The sequence below is a fragment of the Anomaloglossus baeobatrachus genome, chromosome 3 (genome assembly GCF_048569485.1).
Source record: "Anomaloglossus baeobatrachus isolate aAnoBae1 chromosome 3, aAnoBae1.hap1, whole genome shotgun sequence".
Classification (NCBI taxonomy): Eukaryota; Metazoa; Chordata; class Amphibia; order Anura; family Aromobatidae; genus Anomaloglossus; species Anomaloglossus baeobatrachus.
Genome location: NC_134355.1, coordinates 605,497,205 through 605,521,810, shown reverse-complemented (window position 1 = coordinate 605,521,810; position 24,606 = coordinate 605,497,205). Strand labels below are relative to the sequence as shown.

Sequence of the window (24,606 nt, the reverse complement as noted above, 5' to 3'; positions counted from 1 at the left end):
TTTATTGGGCTGAGCACATGTCCAAATTTTGGGAGTCGGTCCAAGGAAGAAATTGCAGCATGTCTGAGTTTGATCCAATTTTATCGGATACTATTCGGCCATGCAACTCATCGGGTCCATTGAAAACATTGGATGACATCTGATTTTTTTTTTCTTCATCCATGAGAATCAGATTACACTGTGATCATACTCTGATCAAACTTTGTGTGTATTTTGCGTAATCGGCTCAATTATCTTGGATGAAAGAATATACGACCATCGGACCCTCGCCTAAGAGGACGTTGCATGACAAAAGGATTCTCACTTTGGTATTCTTTCACCAATGCCTAAATTTATCTCACAGTAAAAAAAATGCTGACACTATAAATTAAAAAAAAATAAATCTGTGAAACAAAAATAGGTAGTGGTGCGACGGTGACCCCAGCAAATGAAACTATTTACCATTTCAGCAAAGGTCATGCACTATTCATTATATAGATCATGCTATCAAAAAATTAAACAGTCCATAGGCTAACTGAGACCATAGAGAGTAGGGGAAGAAAGAGCACTTGTAATGCGACTGGATGCATACAAGTAGCGGCTACGTGATGAATGTAGGGAATAAGGAAGCAGTCCTAACAGTGAGTATAGTACACATAGTTAGGATTGTGCTTGTTAAACTCCCTGGCAAATTATATCATTTTACCAGACAGCCCCTTAAAGTAACAAACTATAAAAACCAAACTCAGCAAACTGAGAACCATACAGATGCCCACATAGATAATGAATAAATCTACAACTAGAGCAGAATATCTCATTTCCTAATATCCAATCACAAAGTAAGGTTGCTTTGACTCATCAAACATTCACGTTGCAAATACGGATTGTGATGTCTAGACTGGCCACAGATCTCCTGGACTGAGTCCGGGTCCATGGATGTCGACGTGTGAAGCCGGCATAATACATACATAATATATTACACTTATCAGTAAATACTCTTATTATTGATATAGTTCACATAAATATGGCCTTCGGTACATGTACAGTGATAGGAGAGATATGGGCAAAGATACAATTAAAAGTATATGCCATAAAAGTTGTAATACTAATACATGGGTTTCTATTATTATTATTATTATTATTATTATTTATTTTATTTTTATTTTATTTTTTTTTTACTTTTGCTTCATTTATACTAAAACAGTCAAACTTACTCTTAAATGAGAGATATCACAATGCACAAAATTGACAAATTCAGCATTTCAACATCTGTATTAATAGATATAGAAATAATTTGTCTTAAATGATTTCCTATACTAATTTAATATTGGCGACATAATAAATTAGACAGCTGTCCTGCCCTTCTACACATTTAATCAATTTTTGATTTCGACCATCTGGACATTTTAAGTTACCCTTATAAATCGTGATGACATTACGTGTTTTCTAACGCCTTGTGTTTTATTTTGCACCTGCATGTTCCTTATAGATTACAACAATGGAGAGTAACCTGAAAACAATAGAAGAGGAAAACAAAGTGATTGAGCAGCAAAACGAGTCTCTTCTGCATGAGCTGGCCAATCTAAGTCAGTCTTTAATTCATAGTCTAGCTAACATCCAGCTTCCCCACATGGTGAGTAATGATTCATCATAGAACGCAATATAACTTTATTAACTTGCTCATATAAAACAGTGGTTCCTTCCTCTTCATGTGCTTATTGAGTTTCCGCTGTTTCTTTAGAGGATATGTGACCATCACTTGTATTGTTATGCCATTATTTTTTGTGCTTTTTTTTTTCCTGTTTTTATTGTTGTGGTGTTTTCATTACCATCGTCATTTATAATAGTTCTACCATCAGAAACAGAAATGCTATATCGTTCTAGTATTTGCAATAAGGTAAGGTATAGGGATGAGCGAATGTATTCGCCACTATTCAGTATCCAACGGATAACAGGCTATTCGCACCATTCGGTATCCGACGAATAAAACTGCATCCGCTCCGATACTTTCAGTTTCATTTCTGACTTCCTGGTGCCTGTTCTCCAGCCAGTGAATACATGTCCAGGCCCGGGGAGAGAGAGAGAGAGAGAGAGAGAGAGACAGTATCTGCAGTAGCCGTTGGTACTGTTTCTGCCTTTTTCCCAGTCACCACAGCTCACCGTTAGGTCTAACGTGAAATTATTCTGGTTTCTCATAGACTTAGGCGGGCTTTGCACGCTGCGACATCGGTAACAATGTGTTACCGATGCTGCAGCAATAGTCCCGCCCCCGTCGCACGTGCAATATCTAGTGAAACCTGCCGTAGCGATTATTATCGCTATGGCAGTTTCACACGCACATACCTGCTGTGCGACCCGCCTCCTTCCTAAGGGGGCGGGTCGTGCGTCGTCACAGCGACGCCACACGGCAGGCGGCCAATTGAAGTGGAGGGGCGGAGATGAGCAGGATGTAAACATCCCGCCCACCTCCGTCCTTCTCATTGCAGCCGGCGGCAGGTAAGGTGAAGTTCCTCGCTCCTGCGGCTTTACACACAGCGATGTGTGCTGCCGCAGGAGCGAGGAACAACATCGCACCTGTCGCTGCACCGGCATTATGGAAATGTCGGAGGCTGCAGCGATGATACGATAATGACGCTTTTGCGCTCGTTCATCGTATCAAAAAGGATTTGCACGTTGCGATATCGACTGCGACGCCGGATGTGCGTCACTTTCGATTTGACCCCATCGACATCGCACGTGCAATGTCGCAACGTGCAAAGCCGCCCTTACATTGGGCATCGAATATTCGCAAATAGTCGAATAGCGGTGACGTATTCGCTGGATATTCAGCGAAGAATATTAGGGTATTCGATCATCCCTAGTAAGGAATCCTTCTTTAATTACCAGCGGGCTTAACCAAGAGGGAATTTTGCTCTTTCTATGGTATTAGACCAATAAGTTCACCCCTGAGTCTGGTGACAGCCCCTTTTATTTTGATCGTCTACCTCTAACCATCAGTGTTTCATCATCTACATCTCAATGTTCATTCCCATTTATGTCTTTTTATTTATTTCATCTAATTTCCACATATCTGGACTTGCATAGCTCTGTGGTATGGTTTTAGTCACTACACAAATACTTTTGTAAACATGCTTTTTCTATTTTTGTGGGGTCTCGTTGATGTACTCATTTTTTTTTTACACATTTTCAGCTTCCTTTTATCACACTAAGTTGAAAGCATGATGTAATTTTTTTATTTTCTTACTTTTCCTATTGCCTTTTGACCATCTTTTAAAAGAAACCCTGATTTTCCTAGGCTTTATAGGGAGAATATTTATGCATTATTTGTCTATGTATTGCCACCCCATAGTTGTGATAGGTGCAGATCAAAGAAATGGTTAAATGCTGCACTTTTGTTAAAGAAAATCCAAGACCATTTGAATAGTAATCGTTATCTTTATTCGTCTACGTGTTTCAGAGATTATTCTTCTTCAGGACCCAAAAAACTGTTTGGTCCTGAAGAAGGAGCTTAATATCTGAAATGCGTAGACGAATAAAGATAATGATTACTATCCATTTGGTCTTGGATTTTCTTAAACAGTAGCGCATCATTTAACCCTTTCTTTGATCTGCACCTATAATCTTTCACCGGGTATCTGCAGTAGCCGTTGGTACACATTTTTTTTAACAGTGGTTGTGACTTTCACAACTATTACAGGTGAGCCTTCCTGATCCCTTCATATTGACTACTCTACTCGGGTAAGACACTATATGTGCTTTTTGTCTCCCTCAATATGTTTTCACCCCATAGTTGTGATATGGATTGCAATCTGTCATGGTTTTCGCTGACATATCACAATTAATGTATTGAATTTTACAGTGTTTATGAGAAATTTAAGCCCTTAAAAGGATGTTATAATAGCAGCAAAAGGGTAGGATTGTGAAGAATGTATCAAATTTATCAAGAAGTAGCAGCAAGATAGAAATAAAAAAAAACTTTTACTAATATAAATAACACAAATATGAAAAATTCTAATCCAATGGTTGATTCTTTTATTTTCTTATGCCCTGATTTAAAAAAACAAAACAAAAAAAAAACACTTTTATTTTTAACTATCACGTATGGCTTTTGCACAAAACGTGGATGAAATTACCTAAAAGCGAGATGAACAAAAGAAATTTTATTGCAACCAAACATCTTCATAATATTACATATAAAAATGTATTGAACACTTGTTCTGTAACTTTATTGGAAATTAATTATTGCGCCTTTTCCTTTACTCTTCAAAGCTTCTCTTACTCCATTTTCTCTTATAGAAGGTCTGCGGATCTTCTCTGTGAAGCATCCAGCAGTCATTCCCCATCATGTTCACATTCCATCAGCCTTGATATCATCATTTCATCTCCTGGATAGCCTAATGAAATCTTTCTCTTTGCTCATTACTAACAGCACCAAGGTATTCAGTAAAGTAGTTCAAATGGAAATCTAAAAAATGCAACTTCAAATTAATCAGACAACCCAAGGTTTTGAAACATTTCAGCATGTTCTCCACAATGGACTTAACCTATGTATCTTTGTTGTTACCTATAAATTTCTTCACAACTTCTTTAAAGAATCCCAAGAACTTTTTCAACAGCTTACATTTTTGGTTCACACACATTGTCCTTGGTGAGTTTTCAAATATCCGGACTCACAAAAATGCCATCCTTCAGTTTTGCTTTGGACAGTCCCTGAAACTTGGTACACATTTACTTAAAAGTGTCTCTTTCGGTAGAGCTTTCACAAACTACTTCATCAGTCCAAGTGGAGTGATGGCAGGAGAACTTGTGGGATCAACTAAACTTTCTGAATGTTTTTGAGCCCATGTTGCAAAGATGTTCTTGTTGGTCAACTTTTTTGGCTCTAGTAATGAGTCCTGTCCCTGCATGGGTACTTTGTGTATTCTCCTTGCTGCCCAAGGAGCAAAGTGAGAACTTTCAGATCACCACATATTGACCATCCTTGATCTTCGTAGCTAAGTTTATTGAGAATAAAGTCTAAATTCTCAAAGCTTTCATTCAAGTCAACAGAATATCCTACAGACACCGAAGCATACTTGCAGCTATTGTGCAGTAGTATTTTTCAGACTTTTTGGATAACTCAATAAAGAGTCTCCATTTGCTCACATTGTACGCAATGTTACATTTTTCCACCAGCCCAGGAACATCAATACCATACACTGGAGCAACGTCTTGAGAAAAGTATGGATGGAATTCCTTTTCCCTGTTTCTGTACCATGAAAAACAGGTGCTAGGAGCTAGCAGGTTCTTTTCCTTTAGTCTACAGCTTAAAAGTTCTGCAGAAAATTTAGGAAGGTTTAAGTCTATGACTAAATAATTTAATTTGAGCTATGAAAAAAGTTGTGGCTCGTTGGGACTAGCGTGAAAGTCTTCTTCATTAGAATCCAGCTCGTCATATTCTGAATCTTTTGAATCAGGGTATCTTTAAGTTTCTCCACAGGTGAAGGGATGGGTATTCCTGGACTGTGAAGCACAGGTCAAATCGCTGACTAGATTTCCAAATATATAATTTTTTTCAAGCTTTTAAGGTTGAATCCCTCCACGTTGTACATACAAAATTAGCAGTCATCAGAATGATTTTGTGGTTCCCTCCAGGTCATAGGAATGCCAAAAATAAAGCCTCTTTCTTCCCTTTAGATCAGTGTCGTAGTTCTTCTTCATGAACAGAACACACTACAGGAGGAGCCTGATAACCTAGTTTTACACCAATGTACACATACTACACTTTTACAACGAAGTCCATAACATTCCTTCATTGTCTCTTCACTACAACAGAGCCGCAAATGTAGCAAAAGCTGTCGGGTGAATTATGACACCCCATTGTAGCCATTTCGATCACATTGTCGATTACATTGTCATGGTGGAAGAAAAAGCCTATGGAGTCAGTGTTTGTGAAAAAACTGTACGTTATGGAATTTTTTATCTATTTTTTCTATAGTTTTACTTCAGCAATCGAAAGTATATAAAAATCACCTCTTACTTTTCAAACAATTTTAGACCCATGAATTTAAAATGCCAATGTAGGTAAAAGACAAAGACAACGCGTAACTAAAAAGCAAATACAATGCTCTGTATACAATGAGGCACTTAAATGATTTTGGAATGATCTCAGTAAGAATTCTGGGACTGTCAATTCTTCATCTGGCTACTGTAATGACGAATAAGGGGGTATGAACCTGTTCCCTCACATAACCCCATACAGTAACAACCTATGACCGCAATATCGCACTATAACTGCATATCGTACTCATATGGCCGGTTAGGCTGTTTTTCCTGCTCCCCTGATGAATCCACAAACAAAACACATTGTGAGTAATGGGAGTCTGATATAGAACATGGTCATTGGCTGTTACTGTATGAAGTAATATGAGGCTACAGGTTGATGCCCCCCCCTCTATCATTATAGCAGCCAGAAGAAGAAACACTGACATTACCAGAAGTCATATAGGTAAGATCGTTCCAATATCATTTAACTGACTTATTGTTTGTAGAGCATTGTATTTACTGGAATTCGTGTGATCAATTGCTGGTGTAAATATTTTCTCTCATATGAGGTCTACCCACTAGCAGCTTTCTATTTATAAGTGTTGAGTCTTTATTTTGCCCACATTGGTATTAATTATTAATCTTAGTAAAAGTTAAGCTCTATTCTTTCTACCTTGCTGTTACTTAAAGGGATTTTCCACAACTTTCTCTTGTCTAATATATAAAGCTGAGTGTGTGTGTGTGTGTGTGTGTGTGTGTGTGTGTCTCCACCTCCACTAAAGGAATCCGCACCGTGGCATTTACAATCACAATATTTTGCACAGACACCTCATTGACTCAGGGAGCATCATAGACTATGTTTTCAGGGAAAATTTTAACCCTGCACTTAACAGTTATTCGCCAAAAAAACCCAAACCTTTTTCACTGTTTGGATGTGTGAGGTAATATATTGGCTGTTTTGACAGTTAGCCTGGATAATAATCAGGTGGCCTGACACATGCAGCAGAGGGACATTAGCATATTGCTTCCGATGCTCTTGCATCGGAAGCGGTACGCAAGTGGACTTGAGCCCTAAGACTGCTTATATGTCAGTTAATATGATTTCGGTCGTAAGAGGGAGATAGGGAGAGACAGAAACTGGGAGAGAGGGAGAGAGACAGAGCAAGAGTGGGAGAGAGAGGGGGAGTGGGAGAGAGGGAGAGAGAGTGGGAGAGATGAAGAGTGTGGGAGAGAGACAGCGAGAGTGGTAGAGAGACAGTGCGAGAGTGAGGGAGATAGAGAGGGAGAGTGGGAGAGAGAGTGGGAGAAAGAGCGAGTGTAGTAGAGAGATGGAGTTGGACAGAAGGATAGAGAGGGAGAGAGAGAACGAGAGTGGGAGAGGGAGAGTGGGAGAGAGGAGAGACAGGGAGAGTGGGAGAGAGGGATAGAGTGAAAGCGGAGAGACAGAAAAAGAGAGACTTGGTTACTAGTCTGAGCAATGTCTACAGCTAGTTTTATATATTGATTGAGTTTCCTAAAAGAAAATGAAATAACACATATTCACCTACTGATCCCCCACTGCTCCTGTATACTACTGACTGGTAATAGCCGTCATGAGTCAATAATGCTGAAAGAGAAGGATAGGAGACTAATGGTGGACCCAGCCAGTGATGTGTCAGAGCCGAAGAGTCTTGGTAGATGAGTACAGTATTTGCAATATATATTTTTTATAGCACACCTAGGCCATATGTAAAATATAAGAAATGTATGGGAAAGCTTCTTCCCAAAAAAATAATGGTGGACACATCTGTATGATTCAATATCCAAATACAAATAAAGTCACAACTTGACCTCTACCCATGGTCTACTCCTCTTCTTTTTTCTCAATAGCTCATCCCATGCACATCTCCAGGACTCCTCTACAGCTGAACCTTACCTCTGGATTTCATGATCATGCTCGATTAGAGCTTCTCTCAGCATCAATCAACCAATCTTTCATTTTCCATGTCTCCGAAGACTCATATTATTACCCTAGTCACCATGTTCTCCCTTTATAAACTGTTGTTCTCCCATTTTCCATAAATTATTTGTGCCCTGTGGATTTCCCATCATCAGCAAATGAAGGCATGCCTCGTTATTCCATGTTCTCCTCCAGATTTTAAACCTATGTGAGCAAAACCGTCCCCTTTTAAAACTCTCTCTTCCCCTCTCTTGTGCAATCTTTGTTGTGATATAGAAATAGTAGAAACGTCTTTTTCAAACATCACAGCAAAAGAACCACATGGCATCTGCATATTTTCTTTTCATGTTTACTATATAGAGATTTATACTTTTCCTATATCTTATTATTATAAGGTTGTGTTCATTTCGTATTACGGCAGCTCAGCCATGACAATCTCAGGATTCTTGCCAGTGCCACAGTGTCAAAAGTAAAAGATAGCTTTTCACATATCACTGAATTTGTCATATTGTGTAGTGTGTAGTAGCACCAAATATAAATATGTTTTCTTATTGAATTGTATTGGTTTTATTTCCAATGCTGTTATTAAATTGTCTCACGTAATTTCTGCTCATAATTTAATATCATAAAGGAATAACATGGCAATATGAGGCTTTACAGCAGTATCGGAGATATATCTTCCTTTTAGGCCGGTCAGGTTTTTATGTATGTGTGCCATCCATTGTTTCTACCGCTACATCACGGAGCCATTACAATCAATGTGCCTTTTCACTTGTCTTTTTTTAGCAGACCGATTGTCTGTAAAAAAAGAGAAAGGAGACGTGTCCTACTTTGATCCAACACGGATTTCATCTGTATGCTGTCTTTATTTTACTGTTCAATGGAAAGTTAAAGCTTAGAATTTTTTAAGTTGTTTTTCATAGAAGAAAAATGATTACAACAAAAGATCATAATGACCAAAAATGTTCAAGTGCTGTGAAAAAAATGCTGTTGTTACTGTTTAAGGGGAAAAAACTCATTAGTGAACCATGCCTTACAAGTTTTGTGTTTGTTTGTTTTTTAATAGGAAATACATAATTTTTAAGTTAAAAGTAACCTGTCAATAGAGATGAGCGATCATGATTGGCAAAGATCAGAAAATGTTAAAATCGTACGATTTTTGACCGGATCGTACAGGGGATCAGACATTTGATCCTTTACCGCAAAAGTCACCGATCTTGCCAAGGATCGGTAAATGATTGGATGGTAAAAACCATCCACTTGCTGCCATAGCATGGCTGTGATTGGCCATTGTAAAAAAAAAAAGAAGCAAAAAGGTTACACATACTTACTGAGTATCCCATGGCTGTCGGGCTACTTTTAGGTCCGATACTTATCCCTAATCCATGTTCTCTACTTTCCCCATTCACTGGCATCTCAAATTGGCTACTGGCAGACCCTGCCCACAGACAGCGTCTGTGATTCTAGTATAAGAACACAGACAGCTTTTGTGATTCCAGCCAATCACAGAAGCTGTCTCAGAGGGTGGGGGCGTGGTCCAATAGCAGCCAATCAAAGACACCAGTGGAAGGGGAAAGCAGCGAATATGGATTAGAGATAATTATTGGACCTGGAAGTAATGCTGCAGCCGCGAGAGACTTGGTAAGTTTGTACTGCTTGAAACCTTTTTTATTTTCTTTCTTTTACAGCCCTCTAAACCATTTTACAACACATCACTTTTGCCTCCCATTAAATTTAATGGGTTCGGCTAGGATCGTCAATCTGATCGGCGATCTCAGGCGGACTCTGCGATCCTGAACGAGCCAATCCTTGGCAAGATCACTCAACTCTACCTGTCATATTCCAAAGCATTAATACTATTTTGGGATATGACAGGTTAATCTGTAGTAACGTTACAATGCTGTTCGGCCACCTTACTTAAAGCTTGGCAATCTTAAGTAAGTTAATGTTATTCCTCTTGGCTGCCTCCGGCTTTCAGTCATAGTGGTGTGCCGCCACAGATATAGTCATTGTTCAGTACTCAGTGAGCCGTGGCTGTAAGCATGACATAGCAATTTGATTGACGCTATATCGCTATTGTGCAGAATGAGCTGTCAATCAAAGTGTCGGGGTGTGCTTACAGACTCTTCTCATAATATAGTGAGCGGCGACTGAAGCCGCTCCGTGCACGCCTCTATGACTAAGGGCTGGAGGCTCCTGGGAGAAATAAAGTTCATTTTTTCCCCGTAGCCACACTTTATGTTCGGCAGCCAGACAGCATTGAACTGCATATTGAACATACATCTGCAGGTTAATAACATTTGGGAACATGACAGGTTCTCTTTAAAGTTTTGTCAAAATCAGATATTCTGCAACTGGCTAATCACTAGGGTTGCTACATTTCCCAAAAAAGTACACCTTATCTAAATAAAACTAATCTGGAGAAACACTTCTTAGCAGGTCACAGCTAAAGTCTAACTTATCCTTGTCAATAAGACCACAGAGCAGCACTGGCAAATGCCACTTCACATACAGCCCAGGCAATGCCACACGCCGAATCAGCTCTAGGTCATTCTCCAAATTATATTAGAAATTCACTTTACCCCTAATTCCTATTATAGAGCTTCTGCTTAAAGTCCTAAGGAGATTGATAACACTGGGGAACACAATTTTTTAGGAGTCAGGTCAGACAACTGTTCTTAATTAATTTTTGGATGCTGAATCCAGAAATGATCTCAGTTTTTCTCTATCACGTCAAGTTTTTGAACTATAGGATTTTTGTCTTCTCAAAAATATGTACCGTATATACTGGCGTATAAGACGACTTTTTACCCCCTTAAAATAATGGCTACAGTGGGGGGTCGTCTTATACGCCGGATATACGGGGGGGGTGTATATATATATGTACACTGCAGCGTCCAGGGGAGGTGGGGGCAGCAGCTCTGGAGCACAGGGGAACGCTGCGGGCTGCAGCCTTTGATCTCCTGCACCCGCTCATATAATATGCACAGCCGCTGTCCATCTCCAATGGTGCTGAAATCGCACGCAGTGAGGGGCTGGGGCAGCGGTGCATATTATATGAGCCTGCGTCCCAGTGTGATCGCACATGCCCACCCCTGTGTTAGATTTGGCCCCCAGGCTGCTGCTCATTCTAAAATAAAAAAGCTTTACTTACCCCTGCAGCGTTTCTCCCCGTGTCCCTGCTTCCACTGTGATCAGGCATGCAGAGAGCTCAGCCTGCTGTGCCGATCACATGACCGCACTGAGAACCAGGAAGTGGAAGAACAGAAGCACGGAGCCAGACAGGAGGGAGCTCAGCGCTGGAGGAGGTAAGGAAAGAGGGTTTTATTTTACTTTGGGCAGCAGCCTAGGGGCCATATCTGACACAGGGGGACTTGTGCGATCTATAGGGGCCATGGGCAGCACTATGGGGGCGATATCTGACACAGGGGGACTTGTGCGATCTATATAGGGGCCATGGGCAGCACTATGGGGGCGATATCTAACACAGGGGGACTTGTGCGATCTATAGGGACCATGGGCAGCACTATGGGGGAGATATCTAACACAGGGGGACTTGTGCGATCTATAGGGACCATGGGCAGCACTATGGGGGAGATATCTAACACAGGGGGACTTGTGCGATCTCTGTGCAGGCCCCACAGAGCAGCAGAGTTGTGTGTATTTGTCTGTATGTAGCAGAGTTGTATGTGTTTGTCTGTATGTAGCAGAGTTGTATGTGTTTTTCTGTATGTAGCAGAGTTGTATGTGTTTGTCTGTATGTAGCAGAGTTGTGTGTGTTTGTCTGTATGTAGCAGAGTTGTATGTGTTTGTCTGTATGTAGCAGAGTTGTATGTGTTTGTCTGTATGTAGCAGAGTTGTGTGTGTTTGTCTGTATGTAGCAGAGTTGTGTGTGTTTGTCTGTATGTAGCAGAGTTGTATGTGTTTGTCTGTATGTAGCAGAGTTGTATGTGTTTGTATGTAGCAGAGTTGTATGTGTTTGTCTGTATGTAGCAGAGTTGTATGTGTTTGTCTGTATGTAGCAGAGTTGTGTGTGTTTGTCTGTATGTAGCAGAGTTGTGTGTGTTTGTCTGTATGTAGCAGAGTTGTATGTGTTTGTCTGTATGTAGCAGAGTTGTATGTGTTTGTATGTAGCAGAGTTGTATGTGTTTGTCTGTATGTAGCAGAGTTGTGTGTGTTTGTCTGTATGTAGCAGAGTTGTGTGTGTTTGTCTGTATGTAGCAGAGTTGTGTGTGTTTGTCTGTATGTAGCAGAGTTGTGTGTGTTTGTCTGTTTGTAGCAGAGTTGTGTGTGTTTGTCTGTTTGTAGCAGAGTTGTGTGTGTTTGTCTGTTTGTAGCAGAGTTGTGTGTGTCTGTTTGTAGCAGAGTGTAGTACCATTGTTTCAGTCCAGTTGTGGCTTTATACAGCAGGGAGGAGCATTCCTTGCTGTACTAAGTGAACATTGGAGCGATTGATCTGTCAATGGCCCTTTAAAAACATATTGTACGGCTCTCGCGGAATTAAAATTAACATGTTGCAATCAAAGCAGACTTTTTTTCATTTGGGAGAGGGGTAGTCTTATACAGTGAGTATATCCCAAATTCTATATTTTTAGGGCAGAAGTTGGGTGTCGTCTTATACGCCCAGTCGTCTTATACGCCGGCATATACGGTAAACTACTGTACCTAAAAAGTGGGTTTTTTTTGTTTTTTTTAAATAGTACAAATATGAACAAAAAATGAAATATATAAGAAATAGGCATGACAAATATGTTTTTTAACACTATCATGTTTTTTACAAAGTATATGAGTCGAATTGTACTCAGATAACAAGTCTTATTACAGAAATCAGTGCAATTGTGCTTCTATGGCAGGTAAGTTGAGGAGGAAAAACTTGACGTGATAGAAAAAAACTGACTACATTTTTGGAATCAGCATGCCAATTTAGTATAAATCAGCTCAAAAACCTAACTCAACAGAGTTTTTCAAATTGTTCCCCAGTGTAATTGTAACATCCATTTTCTTTAATGCAACACAATGTATGCAGTTTGGATTAGCAAATGTAAAATTTTCACAGATTTAGTCGTTCCTACTTACTACCTACTTGTGGCTTGGAATAAGGTACTATGAATGTAACAATGTTTCTCTTAATCTAATTCATAAAATTTACTAGTAATTAGATTTTCATATCATGTCATTGATTTCACCGTTAGCAAGAACTGGGCCATTGGGAAAATCTCGGTCCACAAAGTAGTCAATTTACCCATTTAGCACTAAAGGATATTCCTATTAGGCTTAAAAACACAGCTCTGATTGACTCAATCTCAATTTTCCTGAAGACTAAAGATCTCTCATAACCCACTTGAAGAATGTGTGTCCTACAAGGTCAACTTCTCACAGGACTTAAATGCAACAGCTCCTCAGAGGATTGAAGTCTCCCACAAACCTCTCAAAGCTGACCTACCACAAAGATGAATGCACCCTTGGTCTACACCTCTACAGCGACAGTCTACACAGACATTATCAATCTGTTCTCTACCATGGTTAAAGGCATGGCATATATTTTTCAATATCAGCTGTCTGTTCCTTCACAATGATTTCTCAGCCTGTGTTAGATAGTAACAGAACAAATTGGCTAAAAGACAAGCCTTGGTTCAAAAGAACCTTCATTTTGCAGTGTTTCCCACGTCACCAATGTTTATATCTCCTCAATAGAAGAAGAAACATTCTCAGCCTGGAACTTAGTTACTGACTGAGAAAAGTAAACCAGCGGAGACCTTGAAAGGAGGTTCTTTTTGAACTAACTAAATAAAATGGTGATCCTTATCTACAGTTTGTTACAACTAAAATCATGCCAGCCTGGCAACCTGTGTTCTTTCCCTTACACAAGATAATGATTTGTTAATATTTTCTGAAGTCTTTAGCAGGAAGCCATTGACACATTGATGTACAGGCAGAGAACTAGACTTCTTTGTTTTACATTTGGGATTTGAACACAAACATTGCAAAAAGGTTCCTTAGAGAAAAAGGAATATTGAAGCTTTTGACCAGTGTTTGACCAGTTAAGTAAATAGAGTCCAATAGGCCTTGGTGCAAAATGTGGACCTGACTCCCTTGCATATTGGTCAGATGTATGATCTCTTGTAGAATTCAAAATCCTATAATGGCATATGAGTTGCCCCCTCCTCCATCCTTTTTCATTATTTAACAATGTCCCCCATCCTGGACCCCTTCCTGGTAAGTATGTCCCCATCCTTGTATATATGTCCCCATCCTGGTATATACGAGGGGCGATCCAAAAGTAATTATAATCAATAATAAACACAATGAATATATTAAAAAAAAAATATTTTTCTACAGTCTCCTAACAAGTCTATACATTTAGTCCATCTCTTTTCTAAACTTAGAATTCCATTCGAAAAAAATTCTTTATCTTGACCCTCAAAAAAATCCCCAACAGCGGTTATCATGTCGCTATTGTCGTCAAATTTCTTGCCCCGGAGGTGTTCCTTGAGGCGAGGAAATAGAAAGAAGTCACTGGGGGCTAGATCCGGCGAATGGGGGTGGTGTTCCACCAGTTCAAAGCCCGCTTCTTGAATGGTTGCCATGGCAACTGCAGCTTTGTGAGCCGGCGCGTTATCTTGGTGAAACAGCACTCCAGCCCGCAGTTTTCCGCGCCTTTTCTCCTTGATAGCCTCCCGCAATCTTCTTATCTGTTCTGCGTAGTAGGAGCCCGTAATAGCGGCTCCCTACTCCAAATAGTCCACCATAATTCCTTTAGCGTCCCAAAAAACGGACGCCATAACCTTCCCTGCTGAGCTTGACACTTTGAATTTCTTCGGTGTCGGTTCGTCGGCTCGTTTCCTTTGCATCGATTGTTGTTTAGTTTCGGGATCAAAGTGGTGGATTCAGGTCTCATCCATGGTCAAAAAACGTGACAAAAACTTCTCCTTGTCTGCTTGGAACTTTTCGAGATTTGCTATTGAAATGTCAACTCGTTTCTTCTTTTCCTCATCGGTTAACATTTTTGGTGCCCAACGTTCGGAGACCTTTCTCATATACAATTCTTTTGCAAGGATTCTTTGAATACTACCATATGAGATCCCTGTGACCTCAGCTACAGTCCTCATCTTGGTATATATGTCCTCCATCCTGCTATACATGTTCTTATCCTGGTATATACAGTATGTCCCCCATCCTGGTATATATTTTCCTATCCTGGTATATATGTCCCCCATCTTGGTATATATTTCCCCGATCCTAATATATATGTCCCACATCCTGGTATACATGTCTCTCATCCTGGGCCCATCCTGGTATATATGTCCCCCATCCTTGTATATATGTCCTTATGTTATCGTGTATGGCACTCTCTTATTGATTGAAGAGGGATGCTAAACTGAACTATCTTATTTGTGAAAAATAATTAAAATTGGTAGAAACTCAGTTAAATATTCACCCCTCCATTTATCTGGGAGGTTGATTCACAATTAAAACAATGGTCATCTATTCATATTTCCTCTTTGGGCAAGATAGCAGCAGCTAAGATGTCCGTTCTCCCTAAGTTCTTATATTTAGTTTGAAACTTTACTAATTAGAATCCCATTGGCAACCCTGAGGAAGATTCAGACGTCCCTTTTGAGCTTTGTTTGGCACTCTGAAAGGCATCATATTCCCAATTCAGCTATGTATGTGTTTAAGTCGCCTTTTATTATAATTTTTATTATTAGTATTAACTATTATGCAACATATTTATGCCACTTGGCCTTTTGATCAAATCTAAATGCATTTTACAAATGGACAGAAATTGAAAATCTGTGGATGGTTCCATTCTATCTCAGCTCTTAGATTTGGGTGACTCTGTATGATATCTCTTCCCTTGCAGTATTAGGCCATATGGCTTTTTTCCAGAGACAATTGTCATAGATGCAGAATACAATACCAGTTAGCTATGTATGTATCTCTTCTAACTCAATTTTCTATACCCCACACCTTCTAGAAGGTCTAAAAGCCCCGTTACACGCAACGACGTATCTAACGATCTATCGCCGGGGTCACGGATTCCGTGATGCACATCCGGTGTCATTAGCGACGTCGTTGTGTGTAACAGCTCCGAGCAAGTGTTAGCGATCAAAAATACTCACCTTATCGTTGATCGTTGACACGTCATTCATTTTCAGAAAATCGTTGCTGTTGCAGGTACGATGTTGTTCGTCGTTCCTGCGGCAGGACATATCGCTATGTGTGACATCGCAGGAACGAGGAACATCACCGTACCTGCGGCCGCCCACAATGAGGAAAGAAGGAGGTGGGCGGGATGATCAGCTTGCTCATCTCCGCCCCTCCGCTTCTATTGGGCAGCCGCTTAGTGACGCTGCACGAACCGCCCCCTTACAAAGGAGGCGGTTCGCCAGCCACAGCGACGTCGCTAGGCAGGTAAGTCCCGTGTGACGGGTCCTAACGATATTGTGCGCCACGGGCAGCGATTTGCCTGTGACGCACAACCGACAGGGCAGGTGCTTTCACCAGCGACATCGCTAGCGATGTTGCTGCGTGTAAAGCCCCCTTTACAGCTTGAGAAATGGGCTTTTTTTGCATTATTAATATAGTGGATCTTCCCAAATGAAAACCAAAGATATTTAATGAATTGTGTAACCCTCATAAACTATCTCTATGTTTATCTGTATATTTTTACTATCAGCAGATAACTCGTTGTTTCTCATCAGTAATGAGATCCACTGGTACTTCTTATTTTGAGTCTCTTGGCTCTCGGGGCTCTTCTACTAAATGTCTGATTGAATATATATATATATATATATATATATATATATCCATACTCAGGTAACCATACCTCAATTGATAATTATAAACATTCCACCATGTTGTTGAGATGGGAGAAGTGGATAAAGAAAGAGCTATCACCTCAACTACGGCAGGTGATATGGTCAAGATCTTTTAGGCCCTCGATTAACACACTATACAAGGAGAACCAAATGAGAATATTTATGACTTGGAACCATGTCCCTGAGCTTCTACATAACTGAGCTTCTACATAACTTAACCCTACAATATCAGAGGTTTGCTGGAGATGCAACTTAAGAAAAGGTTCTCTTTATTATATTTTTTGATCATGTCCATCTACAACAACTTATTGGAAGGAAGTGGACTTATCAAGAAGATGTTGGGTAGACATATTCTCTTACACCTGGTCCTATATTTACAAACTGTGTTTCCGAAGGATATGGATCAGCCTAGGACAAGACTTCTATTACAGCTATGTTGACTGGGGCAAAATGCTTGATCCCTGTATTCTGGAAAAAACTTGCTCCTCCTTCCGTTTAAGGTCTAATCTGTATTTGTGAATAAAGGACATCCGTGCAATGGAGCAACTGACAGCCATGTTTTACTACTCAACATACATTTTTAGAGACTTGGTTGTTTTGGGACTCATTTATTGATCGACACCAGAGATCACTTTAAGTATATCCTAGTTTCTTTGATTACTTTAATAAGTCTGAGGACGAGATGTTGGTGAGTCCTTTATATAATAAGTTGTATGATTACTCAATATATATGGTAAGGTCATTGGTAGATATATAAATGTGGATTATATTGATAGCACTTTTTTCTTTTTTGGCATTGTTGTTATTATTATTATTATTTATTATTATAGCACCATTTATCCCATGGCGCTTTACATGAGAAAAGGGGTATACATAATAGGGACAAGTACAATAATCATAAACAATACAAGGCACAGACTGGTACAGGAGGAGAAAACCTGCCCGTGAGGGTTCACAGTCTACAAAGGATAAGTGAGGATACTGTAGATGAGGGTAGAGATGGTCGTGCTACGCCTTATCAGACTGAGGGTTATTGCAGGTTGTAGGCTTTTTATCCTTGAATTTATTTTGAAAATAAAATAAAAATAAAGTGGAAAAAATATTCAAACAAGAGTGAAGGACCTTATAAAAATGTATAATTAAGCAGGAGTGACAGAAAATGTGAAAAATGTTCGTATTGTATGGTCTAACTAATTATATGATAGGGGTATTCATTTAGATCTACATGAACCAATCACCAGCCACTATCCCTATATATTCAGATACAATGTGCTGTCAACTGCCTAAAGGGTGTGGAAACAGATGAAGGAAATGACGAGATTCTAAGGAAAATATAGGAAGCGAGAACTGAAAACAGTTACATTTGCTAGGTGACTGATAGGCCTGTCTAAAGAAATGTGATTTTGGAGCATGATTAAAACTATGTATACTGGAAATTTACCAGATTGTCTAGGGTAGTACATGCCAAAGAACTGGTGCATTACATAAGTCTTTGAGAACGGATTTGGAGTTTCAAATTATAGAAGATGTTAGGCTTATATTATTAGGAAATTGGAAAGCATGTGTAGGGTGGTAGAAAGAGATGAGAGAGGAGATATAGGATAGTACAGAACTGTGGAGAAATTTGAGGTTGAGATTGTTCAATTTATGTTCTACTCTAGTGGATGAATAACCAGTGAAGTGACTTGGATAGGGTGGATGCATTTGTGTAGTTGTTGAACAGAAATTTGCGAATGGCTGCTGAATTTAGGATCAATAGAAAAGAAGAAATAAAAAGAAAGACTGATTAGTAGAGAATTGAAGTAATGCTAGTGATGGGCGATCCCGGACTGTAAAGTTCAGGGTTCGTACCGAACACATAGTGATCGTATACACGATCCCGAACACAAGCTTTTCTGGGAAGCTTGTGTTACAGTTCGTGTCCAGTTCGGGTCCAAGGGCTGTAAAAAAAAAAGCACATTATTAAAAAACATTATGATAATACTTACAGGTCCCGCAACACGTCCCGGCCGCTTCTGCTTCCGCGTCCGATCATTGCTGTGCCCCCTTGTAAGAACCACAGACTAAAGGACCTTCCATGATGTAATAGCCATGTGACCAGTCTGGTATGAATGTTGTACAGACATTGGCTTACAGACTAGGCAGATGGCTATGATGTCTTCGATGGTCCTGTTAACTGAACTTTGACTGTCACTGTGCAAGTGTCGCATCGCATCATCTGGTACGGCCGCATACTCTCCTGACAGGAGCGGTCAGCTGCATGTATTTCTATGCAGCTGAGGCGCTCTTGTCCGGAAAGTGTCAGTCCGTGCAGGGTGATGCCGATGCGAGATTGCACGAGTCATGCGCAAGTGGAACTCCAGCCTCAGTGTCAGCCTGCTTCTCACTCTGTATTGACGCCTGTCTGTACAGAGCGATGAAGCAGAGCTGACATTGCTCTACCTGTGGACTACGTCAGCCTAAGGATTTTTTTTTTTTTTAATAAAGATGGAGTCTCTAAATGTTTTTTTTTGTTTTATTTCTTATAAAAAAAATCCATGTTCTGTTTTGTTTTTTTTACTGTTTACTAGAAATTCATTGTGACCATGTCTAATTTGGCATGACACCATGAATTTCAGGCTTAGTACCAGATGAGAATACAAAGCTGGTATTAACCTCTTTATTACCCAGCCTGCCACCACCATTAGGGCCGCTGGATGAGCCGGGTTAAGCACCTGGAAATGGCGCTAAGAAAAAATGCTCCATTTCCAGGGGCAACTGCAGGCTGCCAAGAATCCCAGCCCCAGCTGCCTGGTTTTACCTGACTGTCAATAAATATACGGCTTGAACCCACAAATTTTTTTGTAATTATTTTTTTAAATAATTATACACCATAATGTTCAACCGAAAAACTGACAAAAATGTTGTGTTTTCCAATGTTGCACTACAGGGGTCATGCATGTCATGCATGTATTCTATCTTTAGAGTTCATTGTCTGTCGTTTGAATATATTTGGACATATCTTATTAAAATGTGAGACGTTTGGGGTCTAGAAGCTGAGACTTCCACAATCACTTAAAGAGGCAAAGCATTATTTTTGAAGCGAAGTCTGCCTGCGCAAGCCGAGAGAATGTCTGCGCATGTGCGAGATTTTTCCCGCCTACATGGATGGCCTCCAAGACATCATCCACGTCAATCAGCAGAGGAGGAGGGTGAAAGGAGGGACAGGAGGCGCAGATTAGGATGCCCAAAAGACAATTTACATACAGCATGGTAGATTTTATAAAACTATTTTGGGATCTACAGGGGCTTCAGGGGGTAACGCACACCTTCATGGAATGCAGCAGAGGAGCTGCTTAAGGTGCAAGTTTTAATTTAGAAGGACAAAATCTGGTGCCAGGGTCTCTTTAAGTATTTCCTGCAGACATTTCTGCATCAAAAACGTGTCTCTTGGCAATAAAAATGCTGCATAAAAAAATGTGCATTTTTGATGAGTTTTTGTGTGCTTTTTTATATATGTTTTTTATTTCCATTCAATAGAGACAATGAAAGACTTGACATGCTACAGACTTGATGTTGCTTCAAATCTCCAAGGGAAAAAAAATAAGCAACATGTGCATGAGATTTCATAAATCATATCCACTTTTCTGGAACTGTAATATAGTGTAAAAACGCGTTGGGTAAAAAAAAAACTCGTGAACAATGTGGCATAAATGTGATGTGTGTACAATCTACCCAAAACCAAGAAAGGATACCCCAAAAATAATTCTGATTGTTTATTATCTTATAGGATCCCATCAACGAACAAAATTTTGATGCCTACGTAACCACATTGACGGACATGTATACAAATCAAGATCGCTATCAAAGCCCGGAAAATAAGGCACTTCTGGAAAACATAAAGCAAGCTGTAAGAGGAATACAAGTCTAAACAGAAGGTTTTGCTCGAACAACAAAATAAAAGAAGATGCCTCTTGTTTTCTGCTGCTGTAATCTACCAGAAAAGTGTTATATATATTTATTCATCTGAGACAGTGTTATGCTTACAAGACTCCATGATGATTTGATGTCTTGCTTTAAGAATAGTACCTGCTGAATAGATTTTGAATACATTCACATTTTGTACGTTTTCATATAAGCTAACATTGTGTGATATGCCATGTAATGTTTATAGCTGCTAATGTATGCACATTTTTAAGGTAAATATATTTCTGAAAAAAAAAAGGGAAGCTGCCGAAAAGAATCAGAGGGGAGATTTTTTTTTTTCCTTTTTACGCTTTGGTGATCAACATTTTAGTATTTCGAACTGGAGAAGACAAAGTCCACTTATAAATGGTATTGCAATCTGCTGCCACTTTCTACAAAAATGTCTAAATATTGGAGATTTTATGGTATGGAAGAACCTAAACACCACGATGTGCATACTGTTCCACAACGAGCAGTAAGGTGAAATCGCTTTATTTTTTAAGGACCTTTCGAGCAGAGGACAAATGTTTTTGGTTTTAGGCAATTCAATGATTTTTTTTTTGTTTTTGCTTTTTTTTACCTTGGACGAATGGATATTTGAGAGTTGTAAGATATACTCTAAATTTTTGACAACATCAAGCTATGAGAACCTGTTGGGGGAGGGGGGAGGCGAAGCAGCTTATAAGCACTTTTCATTCATAACTTGACGTCATCTGATCTCAATAAGGGAACCTCCATCGTTGAACTATATTGGAAGAGAACGTTGAGATAATTCCTACTGATCTTTTTTCAAACAGACTTTGGAGAAATAGCCACTATTCACCCTTCACTCCTGGATTGATTAATTTCCCTTAGAACTGCGTCGTACTGGATTCCTGCATTTTTTTGATCGAGGATGAAAGACACTATTTTTAATACATTTTACGTTGCCTTTTTTTTTTGCATCGTCTTCTCATTTAATTGGGGGTTTTACAACTAATGCAAAAAAAAAAGAAAAAAAAAAAGAAATAAAACCCGTTTCTGATCCCTGGAATAAATCCAAAAGAAGGTTTAGAGGAAAACGTAAACCTTCTAAGTTTTAAACTTTTAGGTAAAACCATTTTTCCCCCCCTATACAGCTTGTGATTGTTGTTGGACTTTTCCTCATTGGAAAAAAAAAATGAACAAAGTTTGTTAGATGACCAAACTTCAAACAGCACTTATTTTTTATTTATTTTATATTATTATTTAATTATTTTTTTTTTTTTTTTTTTTATTATTATTGAGTTATTTTTATTTATTTTTTTATTATTATTTAGGTTTTTTTAATCGTGCTCATTGTAATGCAGATTTGTTTCATTTTTTTTAGTTATTTTAACATCGTTTACGTTCTTCTAAACGACTGCACTAATCGTATGCATAAGACCACTTTTTAAGTCAAAGATGTTGTGTTTATAAAGATGTCAAAAAAAAGAAAAAAAAAAAGGATTCTTATTTTTTATTTAAATCGCATATCTTTTTCCTTCCACGTGTTGATGTTATGCAGAAAGTACAATGTACTTTTAGAATTTTGCTATGAAAAAAAAAGATGGGTTTTTTTTAAAAAAAAATGAAAAAAAAAATATTTTTAGCAAAATAGGACTTACAGGGTCATTGTCCCCACAATGTGCCAGTTTGATGATTTGCACTTACCTTGTCCTATATATCCATAATATACGGAGGTGTGCAATTTTTTTCGTGTCTATAGCCTTTGTGACACTAATGAGAAAAAAAATTACAAAAAAAATATATTTAAAAAAAAAACAAAAAAAAAATGACAGAAGATACTGGAAGCCGTGAAGGCTGTTTCAATAATATCGCTAAGGGAGGTTACAGGGATCTCACAACTAATATTCTAATACAATACTCAACCTCGGTATATATATGTATAAATATATGTATATCCCAGCGGCACTTTATACTATTCACTGTACAAATGCTAACAGTTTTCCAAGAGGACTTTAATAACTAGCTGGGAGAAGATTATGTAATTACTTTTCGGGGGCTTTGCAGAATGTTCTCTGTAAAGACCTGTCTTTCTGTTGTGCTCTTAGTCGTAGCGGTCATGCTCAGAACTGCCTTTTCGAAAGCCGAAGCAAGGTGCTTGATGTTCACCTTCTGCCATATCCATGTCATACATACCCCCAAGAAAATTAAAAAAAAAATTAAAAAAAAATATTTTTTTTTTTTTTTTTTTTTTCGGAAGGGGTTGACCATTGTTAATACTGACATTAGCCTTTTCCACGGCATTGTGTCTGCAGCTTATTCGCAAATATAGTAATGCTTTCAGTAGATTAATAGATAGTATCAGTTGGGAATATTATTGTTATCACCTATGTACAATGGAAAGGGATTTTAAGCACAAACCTGCTGCTCATTTAATGGTGGTACATGATACTGTATCAAAATCAAAAACCTATCTGTGACTATTATATATAGGGATCACAAAAAAAAGTGTCACATATTAGAATGCTGATCTTTCATATGAATTTATTGTGAGTCATCGAAGTTTATAATTTATTCTAACTTATTATTGTTCATATTCATTTCTAAGTTTAATTTAAGTAATCATTTATTAAGACAGAATTTTGTATAAACTATTTATTGTGCTCTCTGTGGAACTGAAGTTTGATTTATTTTTGTACTACACGGCATGGATTTGTTGATGACATTTTAATTTTGCGATAAATGTGTGGAATCACAAGTTGCTGTGATACTTCATTTTTAAATTGTGAACTTTGTACAAATTTTGTCATGCTGGATGTCAACACATCTTACTCTAAATAAAAGAGAAAAAACAACGCGTTGCCATATTTCTAGCACGATGGGTCTACGAAGAGTCAACATTTTCACTCTACTCTATGTACCATCGCAAATAAATATTCAGCTGATAGTTTTAGACTTTATGTTGGTTTTTCTTCTTAACTTTTTCAAGTTACTACCATTCTTTGAAACTCTCCTGGAATATATGAGGCGGCTCCCAAAATTGGATGAAACCTCCTTGACTGCCAGAAGACTCACAAAACCTACCTGACATTTTCCAAGATTTAGTAATTTTATGATAAGGTTTTTTCATTCAGAGAGACAGGAAAAGGGTATGGAAAGGCATGGAATGTGTGTAAAGGGGTGTTGCCACCTAATGGGGTAAGCTTAAAGGAATTTTCCACTTGTTTTTTATTCCTTCAAGAAGCCTTCCAATGAAGAGATGCTTCAGTCCAGTGCAGGTTCCCAGTAACATGAGACTGCCTTGATGTGGCGACTGGGCAGATATAGAAATGGCCATTTTTGTATGCTAAATATCTCAATTTTTTATTAGATTTTCTTAAGGAGTAATGCATGTCTATTTTACTACATTCATGGTTTGTATGTTTTAGCATTTTAGAGTGCAGCTGTCTTTTTTGTCATTATATGTCATGTTTAGTTGTGCATCTGTTCACATTGCAACTTTAGGAGTGCTGTCAGTCTTTTTGTCTAGATTATGGGCTCATGCCTTCTCAATGTGCACCCCTACCCCCATTAGCCCCAGGTGACTTTTTTCTTTATAGCAGGTTCCTACTTGCCCATACACATGGAGGTTTTTAACGCAGGAAGAGGCTTCAGTTCAGTGCAGGTTCCCAGTAAGATGAGACTGCCCTGACATGGTTACTGGACAGATATAGAAATGACCATTTTTTTATGCTAAATATCTCAATTTTTTATTAGATCTCCTTAAGCAGTAATGCATGTCTATATTATCACAAAAAAAATTTCAAGTCCCAAAGAGACAGGAGAGTCTGGAAATACAAACTTATGATGACCTTTGACACATTCAGAGCGGGAATGAATATGTCACATGGATTTATGTCTTTTTACATCAATTAAGAAATGTGTTCCTCAGAG

At 38.8% G+C, this 24,606-nt stretch overlaps 1 protein-coding gene across 10 annotated transcripts in view; it reads left to right on the top strand.

Moving 5' to 3' along the window:
- MYT1L (myelin transcription factor 1 like) overlaps positions 1-23,625 on the top strand; it is a 746,199-nt gene extending 722,574 nt beyond the window's left edge. For 9 of the 10 annotated variants that reach the window (XM_075341066.1, XM_075341065.1, XM_075341070.1 and 6 more), the window contains 2 exons: positions 1,469-1,612; positions 20,534-23,624. In XM_075341066.1, the coding sequence (XP_075197181.1) occupies positions 1,469-1,612; positions 20,534-20,674 (285 nt within the window). In that variant the 3' untranslated portion in view covers positions 20,675-23,624. Of the gene's footprint in view, positions 1-1,468; positions 1,613-20,533 lie in introns of all 10 variants that reach the window. The other variant, XM_075341068.1, reaches the window with a different exon arrangement.
- The last annotated feature ends 981 nt before the right edge of the window (positions 23,626-24,606 follow it).